The sequence below is a fragment of the Melospiza melodia genome, chromosome 27 (genome assembly GCF_035770615.1).
Source record: "Melospiza melodia melodia isolate bMelMel2 chromosome 27, bMelMel2.pri, whole genome shotgun sequence".
In the NCBI taxonomy this organism is placed as follows: domain Eukaryota; kingdom Metazoa; phylum Chordata; class Aves; order Passeriformes; family Passerellidae; genus Melospiza; species Melospiza melodia.
In genome coordinates, this window is record NC_086220.1 from 4,566,474 (window position 1) to 4,580,427 (window position 13,954).

General features: G+C 53.6%; 1 protein-coding gene across 1 annotated transcript in view; it reads right to left on the reverse strand.

Moving 5' to 3' along the window:
* Positions 1 to 5,725: 5,725 nt before the first annotated feature.
* The window catches only part of NKAIN1 (sodium/potassium transporting ATPase interacting 1), a 42,238-nt gene continuing 34,009 nt past the window's right edge, over positions 5,726 to 13,954 (reverse strand). The window contains exons 5-7 of the mRNA XM_063177463.1: positions 13,175 to 13,235; positions 10,735 to 10,816; positions 5,726 to 6,425 (exon numbers count right to left, since the gene is read on the reverse strand). Of these exons, the coding sequence (XP_063033533.1) occupies positions 6,416 to 6,425; positions 10,735 to 10,816; positions 13,175 to 13,235 (153 nt within the window). The 3' untranslated portion in view covers positions 5,726 to 6,415. The remainder of the gene's footprint in view (positions 6,426 to 10,734; positions 10,817 to 13,174; positions 13,236 to 13,954) is intronic.

Genomic DNA, 13,954 nt, shown 5'->3' on the forward strand with positions numbered 1-13,954 from the left:
ATCTATACGATTTATATTTTACATTTATATTTATTTATATTAATTTGATTTCTATATGTTTATATTTATATTTATCTATATTATTTATAATTTTACATTTATATTTATTTTTAAATAGTTTTGATTTCTATATATTTATATATTATATATTTATAAATATATAAATATTTATAATTATATATTATATATTTATAAATAGTATATTTACATATACTATTTATACATTTTTTATTTATATTTATTTGTATAATTTTATTTTCTATACATTTATAGTTACATATATTTCTATGATTTTGATTTCTAGATATTTATATTTATATATATTATTTATAAATTTTATATTTATATTTATTTATGTAATTTTATTTTATATATTTATATTTGTATCTGTTTCTATAATTTTGATTTCTATATATTTATATTTATATTTACTTAAATTTCCATAAAAATATATATTTGCTATAGATATAGATAAAGACAGATAGAGATCTCGAGAGTGAAATATTGTGCCCGTGCTGTGGCTGCACCGCAGGCAGCAGAAAAAGCCCCAGATCTGTCCCCAAGGCAGGTGTCACATCCATGCAGTGCCCATCCAGGTGTCACCTTCCAGCCAGGACCGGAGATGATGGGAGCCCTGAAAAGGGCATTTCACTGGGGATGAATAGTTGGGAATTTTGGGGACACCCAACCCATGTCATGTCGTGGGTGATGTGGTTTTAGGAGGGTGTCCTTGGGACTGTCACATCTCCACTTGGCTGGGACCCCTGGAGAACCATCCCTGCTTGCTCAGGGATGTTCTCTGTCACCATGATATTTTCTGAAAAAGCCCTTTACCAGGATTTCTTCTCCTGGGAAGCTGAGAAGCCTCAGAGGAAAATGTAAATAATAATAATTGTCTGATTGCTTCTGCTTGTGTTTTGCTGCTTTGGAATGTGGCAGGTGATTATTTCATTGGTTCCATGTGAATTGTGTTTTCTTAATCACCAATCACAGCCAGCTGTGTCAGACTCTGAGGAGACACAGATTTTTATTATTCATTCTTTTCTAACCTTCTGATGTATCTTTTCTCTTTCTTTATGATAGTTTTAGTATATCATGTCTTTAATATAATATCATAAAATAATAAATCAGCCTTCTGAGAACTTGGAGTCAAATTCTCACCTCTCACCTCATCCTGGGGACCCTCACAACACCACAACAGTTCTCTCCATCCCTCCTTGCTCAGTTATGTGTCTCATTCACATTTTCTGAAAAATCCCTTTGCCCAGGATCTCTCTCCTGGGAGGCTGAGAAGCCTCAGGGAAAAGGAAAACAATTCTTATCTCATTTGCTTCTCCTGTGCTGTGCTCATGTGGAATGTGTTTGGAGATTGTTTGCCCACAGGTGATTGTTCCATTGGATTCTGCTGGGAGTTGTTTTCACTCTTTGGCCAATCAGGGCCAAGCTGTGTCAGGACTCTGGAGAGAGTCAGGAGTTTTCATTATTATCTTTTTAGCATTTAGTAAATATCCTTTCTGTTTTCTTTAGTGTAGTTTAGTATAGTATTTAATGTAATATAGTATCATAAAATAATAAATTAGCCTTCTGAGAACATGGAGTCAGATGCATCATTCCTTCCTGCCATGGGGCACCCAGCAAATACAGTAGGGATGTTCTCTCCATCCCTCCTTGCTCAGGGATGCTCACTCCATTCCTGCTTACTCAGGGATGTTCACCCCATCCCTCCTCACTCAGGGCTGTTCTCTCCATCCCTCCTTGCTCAGGGATGTTTGTTCCACCCCTCCTCGCTCAGGGATGTTCTCTCCATCCCTCCTCGCTCGGGGCTGTTCTCTCCACCCCTCCTTGCTCAGGGATGTTTGCTCCACCCCTCCTTACTCAGGGATTTTCACTCCATCCCTCCTTGCTCAGGGATGTTTGTTCCATCCCTCCTCGCTCAGGGATGTTCACTCCATCCCTCCTCGCTCAGGGATGTTCTCTCCATCCCTCCTTGCTCAGGGATGTTTGCTCCATCCCTCCTTGCTCAGGGATGTTTGCTCCATCCCTCCTCGCTCAGGGATGTTCACTCCATCCCTCCTTGCTCAGGGATGTTCACTCCATCCCTCCTTGCTCCTGAGCCCAAGCAGGAAGGATCAAACCCCAAACGTGTCCCTTGATGGTTTAGCTTGGTGAGAGCACCTCAGAGCTGCGTTGCCCGGGTCCCAGCACACCTTGGAGCTCCCAGCTGGCTCCCCACATCCCCGAGCCCTGAAAAGCAGCTCTGTGCCTTTGTTGGAGGCTCTGAAAGCGCCTTTTTTCCTCCTGAACATCTGGGCCTTGCCGGGCCCCAGCGGCTGCGCGAGGCAAAATTCCTCCTTTGTTGCTCCTCCGCCGTTTCTTTGCCGGGCTGGGGATGGAAGGAAATCTGCTCGTGTTTCTGCTGCCCTTGCCGGGCTGGGGATGGAAGAAAATCAGCTCGTGTTTCTGCTGCCCTTGCCAGGCTGGGGATGGAAGGAAATCAGCTCGTGTTTCTGCTGCCCTTGCCAGGCACGGCCCACTCGGGGCTCTGCACGGAGCCCGGGCAATGCTGGGACTGGGTAATGCCAGCATGGCCCCGAGGGGAGGGGACAGGGGCTGTGTGAGGGGACAGGGGTTTGGGGAGGGGACAGGGGCTATGTGAAGGGCAGGGCTGGGAGGGGACAGGGGTTTGGAAAGGGGACAGGGACTGTAGAGAGGGGACAGAGATTTGGGGAGGGGACACCGCTGGGAGAGGACAGGGGCTGTGGGAATGGGACAGGGATTTGAGGAGGGGACAGGGCTGGGAGGGAACAAGGGTTTGGAGAGGGGACAGGACAGGGGCTGTGGGAATGGGACAGGGACTTGGAGAGGGAACAAGGACTGTGTGAGGGGACGAGGGTTTTGAGAGAGGGGACAGGAGCTGTGGGAATGGGACAGGGGCTGTGGAGAGGGGACAGGGGTTTGGAGAGGGGACAGGGCTGAGGAGGAGACAGGGACTGTAGGAAGGGGACAGGGCTGGATGGGGGACAGGGGTTTTGGGAGCGAACAGGGTTTTGGTGAGGAGACAGGAGCTGTGGGAATGGGACAGGGACTGTGGGAATGGGACAGGGGCTGTGGGGAGGGGACAGGGGCTGGATGGGGGGACAGGGGTTTTGGGAGTGAACAGGGTTTTGGTGAGGAGACAGGAGCTGTGGGAATGGGACAGGGGCTGTAGGGAAGGGGACAGGGGCTATGAGAATGGGACCTGGGCTGTGCAGAGGGACCGGCTGGGGCCAGGGTGGGAGGGCTTCAGAGGGACCCCCACAGACTCCCCCGTGTCTGTGTAAATACAATGCCCACACTCACTGGATTTTAAATCTGGGGTATCCCCATGGTTTTTTGGGATGCTGCACCCGTGTCCCGGCTCTAGGCTTTGCCGAGGGCAGGGTGGGGACATCACACGGTGACATTTGGGACAGCTTTTGCCCCAAGAATTCTACCTGCTGCTCTCAAAAGACCATTCTGGCTGTAAAACCAAACCTGTGGTTATAAACTCGGACTTGTGTCCCAAAATTAAAGTTTTAATGGAAAACCACGTTAAGGAGCCTATCCCAGCCGCCAGTTTGATGCTCTCCCGCCCTTCCCAGGAGGGCGAAGCTGCAGCTCCGCCACCTCTGGAGGATGGGCCGGGCTGGACCGGGCTGGGCTGGGCCGGGATGGGATGGGAAGTTGCTGGGGAAGAGGCAGATCCGTGGTAGGGCAGGAGAAGGATTCAACCCTCCCACCTGGCTGGGGAGGAGCTCAGAGGGATGGAAGCCCCGGCTGGGGGTCCGTGGGATGCTGGAGTGCTTTGGCCATGGAATGAACCGACCTGAAGAGCTGCCCCAGCCCTGAAGCCTCCAAAATCAAGGAGCCCACGGAGCTGCTGCAGGGCTGGAGCCACTCTGGAGCCAGGCTGGGAGAGCTGGGGGTGCTGCCCTGGAGAGGAGAAGGCTCCAGGCAGAGCTCAGAGCCCTTGCAGGGCCTGAAGGGGCTCCAGGAGAGCTGCAGAGGGACTGGGGACAAGGATGGAGGGACAGGAGGCAGGGAATGGCTGCCAGTGCCAGAGGGCAGGGCTGGATGGGATCTTGGCAATTGGGAATTGTTCCCTGGCAGGGTGGGCAGGGGCTGGGCTGGAATTGCCAGAGCAGCTGTGGCTGCCCCTGGAGCCCTGGCAGTGCCCAAGGCCAGGCTGGGCATTGGGGCTGGCAGCACCTGGCACAGTGGCAGGTGTCCCTGGGCTGCAATCAGCTGCCATTGAAGATCCCTTCCCACCCAAACCACTCTGGCATTCACATTCCTGAACCAAGGATGGAAACCAGCACCAAAAGCCATTGCAGCAAATGGAGAAAGGAAAGGAAAGAATGATTTCCTGGCTGGTTCCAGGTGCCCCCAGTGCCATTTCCCACAGGGGGTTTGTAGCCTGGCAAGGCCTGGTTAGAGAGGTTTGGGCTGTGCCAGGGTGCCCAGAGCAGCTGTGGCTGCCCCTGGAGCCCTGGCAGTGCCCAAGGCCAGGCTGGACATTGGGGCTGGCAGCACCTGGCACAGTGGCAGGTGTCCCTGCCATGGCAGGGGTGGCACTGGGTGGAGTTTAAGCTCTCTTCCCAACCCAAACCATCCCATGATATAAGATGGGGAAATGTGGGGCATTCAGAGCCCTGAGGAGGGAGGTGGCAGTGTTAAGGAAGGGAAAAAGAGAAAAGAATTAAAAAAAAAATTAAAACCCACCCCCACCTTAATCACCTGAACTGCCCGGGGAAGGGAAGTGCCCCGAAGCAGAACAGCACCAGCTGAAACTTTCCTTTGACTTTTATAATTACAGAATAGAAAAGAAATCCTCGATTCACGTTACAAAGACGGGCTCATAGAAAACCAAGCCAACGGAACAGAAACACCCAAGGTCCTGGAGCGCCGTGCCCGGCCCCTGTGGAGCCCAGGGCAGGGAGGGAGGCTCTTCCCAAGAGCTTTAATGCAGTGAGCTCTTCCTGCTGGCTTTGGGAAGGGCTGGGACATGGGGAGTGTCTGTCTGTCCACCCCATCCCATCCCACCCCATCCCAAAGCAGGTCAGTGCAGCATCCTCGGTCCTGGAGAGGAAAATAAACCCCAGAGATGCTGCTGGCCCCAGGGCTTGGGGATGGGGATGTGTTCTGGGGGATGAAGGGGATCACTGCCTGAAAAAAACACGATTTTCCATGGAAAAAAGAGGGGCAAAGGGTGGAAAATTATTGCCTGTAGAGTTCACAGCTTGGCTGGAGGTGGCTCAGCCCATCCCAGCTCTGGGCCCTGGCACTTCCAGGGCTCCCTGTTGGGAAGGGCCAAACAACCATTCCAGGGTGTACAAAACTCCCCTGGCACTGGAGGAGAAACAGCTGGGAGGTGACATCCACCCAAATTCCCCAGCTCCCTCCCAGGGGGGCAGGGTGGGCTTGGGAGCTGATCCAGGATCCTGGAGGAGCCTCATCCCATGGAAAGCAGAGCGAGGAGCTTCTGGGCGCTGGGCCACTCCAGGAAACTCCTTTTTTCCTTCCAGTTCTTTCAAGGCTTTTCCTTCCCAGCTGATCTTCCTCCTGCAAAGCAATCCCTGCCCAGCCCACCTCACACCCCCCAAAATCCTCCCCCAGTGCCGGGGTCCCTGTGCCACTGGAGCTGATGGATGAATTTGGCACCGAGCCCCCTACGGATGAAGGGACCATGGTGGCACCCCCAGCCCTGGGTGTCCCAGCCCTGCTGAAGGCACGGTGTCAGCCTTGGAGGGGGTGGGGCTGCTCAGCCAGAGTCTACTCAGGCACTTTAAATTAAATAAAAACCCAAAGAAATGATTGGAAGAAAAAAAAAATCCCAAAGCAAAACCCAAAACATTCATCAGATCGTTCCAAGGGCCGGGGATGGGCCACAGCAGCCTCGGGGCTCCCAGCTCGGAGCAAGGCCCCAAAACGTGGCAGGGAGGGGGTGCAGGGGGTTCAGGGTCCCGTGTGTCCCCTGTGTCCCCAAATCAGGGCTCGGATCCGACTGCTCGGAGCGTCCCAGGGCGAGTCCTGGAGCTGCTGCTTCATCCCGGTGGGAGAATTCCTGCTGGAGCACAAATCCCGTGCTCGGAGCCAGTCTGAGCCAGATCCGGAGTGGCAGGACATTGTCCCAGCCCTGCCTGTCCCCAGGGCGGTGCTGTCCTTGTCCTTGTCCCAAACTCCGCTGCTCCAAGGAAAAGCCAGGCTGGGACAGACACATCCAGCGGTGTCCGTGAGCGCTGCCACCTCCGCGCTGTCCCCGCGTCCCCACGGCGGGCAGGGGGTGCCCAGGGGGTGGCACAGCCCCCGCCGCGTCCCGGGTGATCGCCGTCGTGGCCCCGGGGTGGTGGCATCAGAGGGTGGTGGCACCGCGGGGTCCTGGCGCCGCTGGCTCCGGTTATCCCGAGCTGGAAAAGAGGGGACAGCAGGGGCTGGGAGAGGGCCCATGGAGTGTCCCCATGTGGGGACAAAGAGGGGACAGCAGGGGCTGGGAGAGAGCCCATGGAGTGTCCCCAACTGGGGACAAAGAGGGGACAGCAGGGGCTGGGAGAGGGCCCATGGAGTGTCCCCAACTGGGGACAAAGAGGGGACAGCAGGGGCTGGGAGAGAGCCCATGGAGTGTCCCCAACTGGGGACAAAGAGGGGACAGCAGGGGTTGGGAGAGGGCCCATGGGGGATTCCTACATGGGGACACAGAGGGGACAGCAGGGGTTGGAACAGACCCACGGTGTGTCCCCACGTGGGGACAAAGAGGGGACAGCAGGGGCTGGGAGAGAGCCCGCGGAATGTCCCGACATGGGGACAAAGAGGCACAAAAGGACAAAGAGGGGACAGCAGGGGTTGGGAGAGAGCCCGCGGAATGTCCCGACATGGGGACAAAGAGGCACAAAAGGACAAAGAGGGGACAGCAGGGGTTGGGACAGACCCACGGTGTGTCCCAACGTAGGGACAGAAGGGATAGCAGGGGCTGGGAGAGAGCCCATGGAGTGTCCCCACGTGGGGACAAAGAGGCACAAAGGGACAAAGAGGGGACAAGAAGGGTTGGGGGAGACCCCCAGCGTGTCCCCATGGGACAAAGAGCCGCGGCCAGATGGGGACAGGGACCTCTCATGGGGTCACCGCTCTCTTCCACCCGTAAAAATGTCACAGAGTGGCTGGGGAGCAGGGCAGGTGTCCCCTCACATGGGGACACTGTGCTCCTGGGGTTCATCCCTCTCTCTTCGTGGTGTGTCTATTATAATTTTTTTTTTTTAATTTTAATTTTTATTTTATTTTTATTTTTGTTTTGGGTATTATTTTTATTGTTGTTGTTATTATAATCAGCATTATTATCGTTGTTATTATTAATAATTTTATTGTTGTTCCTGGGGTTCATTACTCTCTCTTCTTGGTGTGTCTAATATGATTTTATTTTTATTTATTTTTTATTTTATTTTTATTTTTGATTTTGGATTTCATTTTTATTATTGTTGTTACAATCAGCATTGCAATCGTTGTTATCATTACTAATTTTATTGTTGTTATTATTAATACTACTAATAATACAGTTGCTACTACTACTATTGCTAGTATTATTATTATTGTTATCTTTTGCTTAATTTCAGTTATTAAACTGTTGTTGCTGCACAGGTTCTCGCTGTTATTGTTGTTGCTATTTTGGTTTTTATTGATAATAATACAGCTCCTCCTACAACTATTATGACTGCTACTATTACTATTATTCCTGTTATTATATATTCTTTAATTTCAGTTATTAAACTGTTGTAACCACACAGGTTTTCCCTGTTATTGTTGATATTTTTCTTCTTCTTAATAATAATAATAATACAGCTCTTCCTCCTACTATTATTCTTGTTATCTTTTTCTTGACTTCAATTATTAAACTGTTGTTACCCCACAAGTTCTCCCTATTATTGTCATATCTATTTTTATTTTTATTAATAATAATAATACACTTGCTACTACAACTATTACCACTATTACTACTGCTGTTATTCTTATTATTATATTTTGCTCAATTTCAATCATTAAACCGTTGTTATAGCACAGGTTTTCCTTATTGTTGTTGTTATTGTTAACAACAGCAATAGAATAATAGAATAAAAATAAAAATAAAACCAACAAAAAACCCCATATTTAATATATATAATATAAAATAATGATAATTAATATTGACTATTGATTATTGAAAAAATATAATAATAATGATAATGATGATGATGATGATGATGATGATGATAATGACAATAATAATGATAATAATAATAATAATGATGATAATAATAATAATAACAATAATAATAACAATAATAATAACAATAATAATAATGCAATTATTCCTGGACCTCCCCACATGTCCGTTAATTCAATCACAGCTAATTAGAAGCTGCAGAATGAGCTGTAATTGCTGCAGCCCGGCTGGCCCTGGGGACATGAATGACCCTGGGGACATGAGTGACCTGCCCCACAGAGCCAGGCCAGCCCTTGTTTGTCCCCTGGCTGGTGAGAGGAGCAGTGGGACCCCAATGTCCCCTCCCTGTCCCCTCCTTTGGGGACAGGGGCACCCCCGAGTCCCTGAGCTGCCCCTGCTGACAGGGCGATGGAGGGGACACGGAAATGACGACTGCATTAATTAATTAATTAATCAGTGGGTCATTAACGAGCTGCTGGGGACGGGGTGGTGGCAGTGTCCTGGTGTCACCCAACGCCCCAGCCAGGTCCCTGGCAGCTGGAGCAGTGCCAGGGGGACACTGGGAGGGACAGAGGGCACAGGGAGGGAACAACCCCCAGGACAGGGACCCCCAGGAACTGAAGTGCCCCCACCTGGTGACACGGCCCCAGCCTGGTGACATGGCCCCAGCCTTCTGTGCCAGCAGCCTCTGTGTCCCCTGTGTCCAAAGCTGCTGTCCCCAGCACTTCAAACCCAATTTTGAGCTGATTTCCCCAAATGCTGCAGCTTTCAGCCCTGACCACGCCGCCATCGGGGTGTGCTGGGCCTGCAGCACCCCCTGGCACCCCCTGTGCCCTGGGGGGTGACATGGGGACAGGACAAGGTCCCCTGTGCCCCTGGGGGTGACATGGGGACAGGACAGAGTCCCCTGTGACCTGGGGGTGACATGGGGACAGGACAGAGTCCTCTGTGCCCTGGGGGTGACATGGGGGTCAGGGTGGACTCTCCTGTGCCCTGGGGGTGACATGGGGGTCAGGGTGGACTCTCCTGTGCCCTGGGGGTGACATGGGGGTCAGGGTGGCTCTCCTGTCCCTCTGCCCATGGTGGCTTTGCCCAGTCCCACCCAGGCAGGGCTGAAGGGACACAGGGGACGTGTCCCATCCATGGGACAACACTCCTGGGACCCCCAAGGTGAGGGAGGACACCCCAGTAAGCCCCAGGATGTGCCAGGAGGTGCCAATGCCACCATCTATGTCTCCATCTGTGTCCCACCCACACCTGGGGGGCTCCCAGCCCCGTGAAGGGGGCGCAGCACCCATGGGTGCTCCCCCCACCCCAGCAGTGTCCCCAGGCAGGGCCCAGCAGTGTCACAGATGGATTTGTGCCCCCCCAGCCCCTCTCTGCCTCCCCAGTGGCATCGCCTGCCCTTCAATTTGCATACAAGGCTTAAAACATAATTAATTTTTGGCAGCGGGCAGAGCCTGCTCGAGGTTAATCCCTTTAGATTTGCGAGCCTTATCTCGCTGGGGCGTTTATCGAGCTCGGCTTAGCGGGGAACGGAGAGCGAGGAGGAGTCGGCAGCGCTGAACAGGGGAGGGAGGGAGGGAGTGAGGGAGGGAGGGACGGTCCCCGGGCATGGCAGGGGAGCTCAGTGAGCAAAACCAAACCCAGCGAGCAAAACCCAGCGAGCAAAACCAAACCCAGCAAGCAAAACCCAGTGAACCAAACTCAGCAAGCAAAACCAAACCCAGTGAGCAAAACCAAACCAGTGAACAAAACCAAACCCAGCGAGCAAAACCCAGTGAACCAAACCGAGTGAGTAAACCCAGCGAGCAAAACCAAACCCAGCGAGCAAAACCCAGTGAACCAAACCCAGTGAGCAAAACCCAGCGAGCAAAACCAAACCCAGTGTGCAGAACCAAACCCAGCGAAGGAAACCCAGCGAAGGAAACAAAACCCAGTGAGCAAAACCCAATGAACAAAAACCAGCGAGCCAAACCAAACCCAGCGAGCAAAACCAAACCCAGTGAGCAAAACCAAACCCAGCGAGCAAAACCAAACCCAGCGAAGGAAACCCAGCGAGCAAAACCCAATGAACAAAACCCAGCCAGTCCAGCGAGCAAAATCCAGCAAACAGAACCCAGTGAGCAAAACCCAGCGAACACAAACCCAATGAGCAAAACCCAGTGAACACAACCCAGTGAGCAAAACCCAGTGAACACAACCCAGTGAGCAAAACCCAGTGAGCAAAACCAAACCCAGCGAGCAAAACCCAGCGAACAGAAACCCAATGAGCAAACCCAACGAACAATACCAAACCCAGTGAGCAAACCCAAACCCAGCGACCAAACCCAAACCCAGCGAACAAAACCCGGTGAGCAAAACCCAGCGAACAAAACCAAACCCAGCGAATATATACCACAAGCGGATCCTCCCCAGAGCGCCCGGCCCTGCCCGGGTGGAGCCTGGGCAGTTGCAGGGAGGATGCGCAGCCCCAAGTCTGGGCACACCGAGGGTCCCACACCCCTGAGCACCCCGGCACTCACGTGTAGAGCGGCTGTAGCTGCAGGTGCGACGTCTTCTGGGGTGCCTGGTAGCCGTAGGAGTCAAAGCCACCGATGAAATCAACTGGGGAGAGCCGGGAGAGAAACAGGGTGAGCCAGGAGATCCCGGTGGGATGGGAACATCCCAGGCTGCAGCTGCATCCCGTCAAAATGTGACACCCCAGGGAAATGTGACTGCTCAGTGGGAAATTGGGAAACCCCCAGAACCCCTGCAGGGCCTGAAGGGGCTCCAGGAGAGCTGCAGAGGGACTGGGGACAAGGATGGAGGGACAGGAGGCAGGGAATGGCTGCCAGTGCCAGAGGGCAGGGCTGGATGGGATCTTGGCAATTGGGAATTGTTCCCTGGCAGGGTGGGCAGGGGCTGGGCTGGAATTGCCAGAGCAGCTGTGGCTGCCCCTGGAGCCCTGGCAGTGCCCAAGGCCAGGCTGGGCATTGGGGCTGGCAGCACCTGGCACAGTGGCAGGTGTCCCTGGGCTGCAATCAGCTGCCATTGAAGATCCCTTCCCACCCAAACCACTCTGGCATTCACATTCCTGAACCAAGGATGGAAACCAGCACCAAAACCCATTGCAGCAAATGGAGAAAGGAAAGGAAAGAATGATTTCCTGGCTGGTTCCAGGTGCCCCCAGTGCCATTTGCCACAGGGGGTTTGTAGGCTGGCAAGGCCTGGTTAGAGAGGTTTGGGCTGTGCCAGGGTGCCCAGAGCAGCTGTGGCTGCCCTTGGAGCCCTGGCAGTGCCCAAGGCCAGGCTGGAGCACCTGGCACAGTGGGAGGTGTCCCTGCCATAGCAAGGGTGGCACTGGGTGAGGTTTCAGGTCCCTTCCCACCCAAACCATCCCGAGATTTGGTGATCCTGACGCACCCCAGCATCCCAGGGAATCCCAGTGCTGCATTCCCGAGGGAATAAATCAGAATCGCAAACTGGATAAGATCAGAAGGGATCACTGGGTGTCACCGTGTTTCCCCAGACCTGACCCCTCTCCCCAGCACAGGAATGGACTCCAGGTGCAGCCAGGCTGGGAATTCCAACCTTTCCAGTATCCCCAGCAGCACCCAAGTTCTTAAATCCCACACTGGGGTGGTTTATCCATGGGTGTCCAAGAGCTGAGAGCTCCAGGGCAGAGCCCCCCTCTCCCAGGATATTTCCCTTCCTGACTCAATATTCCAGCAGCTCTCAATTTTAATGCCATCCATCCATTTCAAATCTAATAAGATATTCCATTAAAAAGATGCATTTGCATCCTGGGCTGAGGCAGCATTAATATTAAAATTGTGTTGGATGCAGAGTTTGTGGGAGTGCAAACGTGCTGCAGAACCGCCAGCGCTGGATAAACCCTTTGGAAAGGAGCTGTTCCCTCAGGCAGAGGCCAATTCCTCATGGAGATGTTTTATTTCCATGGGAAAGGAGGGGAAACACCGGGATGCTGCACCCCAGGCTGGGCTGGGACCACCTGTGGGCATGGGGGGGTGCTGAGCCTGGTCTGATCCCGGGGCTGATCCTGGTGCTGAGCCCGGTCTGATCCCAATCTGATCCTGGTGCTGAGCTCAGTCTGATCCTGGTCTGAGCCTGGTGCTGACCCCAGTGCTGAGCCCAGTCTAAGCCCCATGCTGAGCCTGGTCTGATCCCAGTCTGAGCTTGGTGCTGATCCCAGTGCTGAGCCTGGTCTGATCCTGGTCTGACCCCAGTGCTGAGCCTGGTCTGAGCCTAGTCTTGTCCCAGTGCTGAGCCCAGTCTTATCCCGGGGTTGAGCCTGGTCTCATCCCAGTACTGAGCCCGGTGCTGAGCCTGGTCTTATCCCAGTGCTGAGCCCAGTGCTGATCCTCGTCTAAGCCTGGTTCTGATCCCAGTGCTGATCCTGGTGCTGAGCCCGGTCTGAGCCCAGTCTGATCCCGGTCTGATCCCGGTGCTGAGCCCAGGGAAGGAGAACATCCCTGTGGTTGTGGCCCAGCCCTGCAGGGATCTGCCAGCTGGTGGGAATTAATTAACGGCAGATGAGCTTTTAATGCCCTTGGACAGCCTCAGCCTCGACCACCTGGTTCAGGGGCTGGGGTACTCCCCGAGGGGGGTTTGCAGGGATTGGGGTGGGATCAGGGGGAGCAGCACAGACTGGATAAAGTCAGCCTTCACTTTGCCTAAAATGCTGTTTTCTCCTGGTTTGGGGTGAAATCCTGGGAGCGGGGACACAGTGCCCCCAAGACGCTGTGGCTGCCAAGGGAGGAGGGAGGTGACAGCGGCTCCATCACACCCCAGCAGCTCTGCCTCACCAGGGATGGGAAAATGGGGCAAAAACCCAACTAAAGGGATTTCCTCAGCTGCTGGGACCAGGCATTGCTTCCCCAGACCCCACTGGGAGCTGCCATCCCACTCAGGGTGGCACCAGCAAGGACATTGTCCCCCTGTCACCCCAGCCAAGGCACTCACAGCTGTCCTCCTCCTCCAGGAACACTTTGCTGACGTAGCAGGCGTAGACGAAGCCGAAGAGCTGGGGAGAAACAGGGCAGGGAGAGGCTGGTTATGGGGGCATGGGCAGCACAATGGGCACAGGGACAGTGGGGGCATGGCTGAGGGCCTGGGAGTGACCTGGGGGCCACTGGGAGTGAATTGGGGGCACTGGGAGTCACCATGGGCATGAACTGGGGGTCCTGGGAGTGAACTGGGGGGCACTGGGGGTGACCCAGGGGCCCTGGGAATGAATTGGGGGTCAGTGGGAGTGACCTGGGAATGAACTGGGGGTCTTGGGAGTGAACTGGGGGTCACTGCAGGTGACCATGGAGTCCTGTCAGTGACCTGGGGGCACTGGGAGGGAACTGGGGGCTAAGAGCAGCCAGAGCCCATCCCAGGGCAGTTTGGGGCGCAGCAGCATTGGGTCGATTCAGCTGCACAAGGTGGGGCTGGAGCTGGCACCCCACAGAGGGTGCTGAGCCCCATACAGTGCTGGGAGCACCTTTGGGGACCCCAATTCCCCTTAAAGCTCCATTTTAGGGAGCTCTGCCTCCAGGTGTGTCCCATTGCCACCTCCCTGTCACAGCAGGTGACAGTCACCGGCGAGGGGGACCCTCCCTCCTGGCAGGCAGCACATCCCAGCAGCTCATTCCCAGGGAGTGATTCCTCCATCCCTGCAGCATCCAGCCCTCTACATGACAAGTTTTGGGGTGGGACACACCCCTGAGGTGGTGGCAGGGCTCTGTCTGCTCCTCTCTG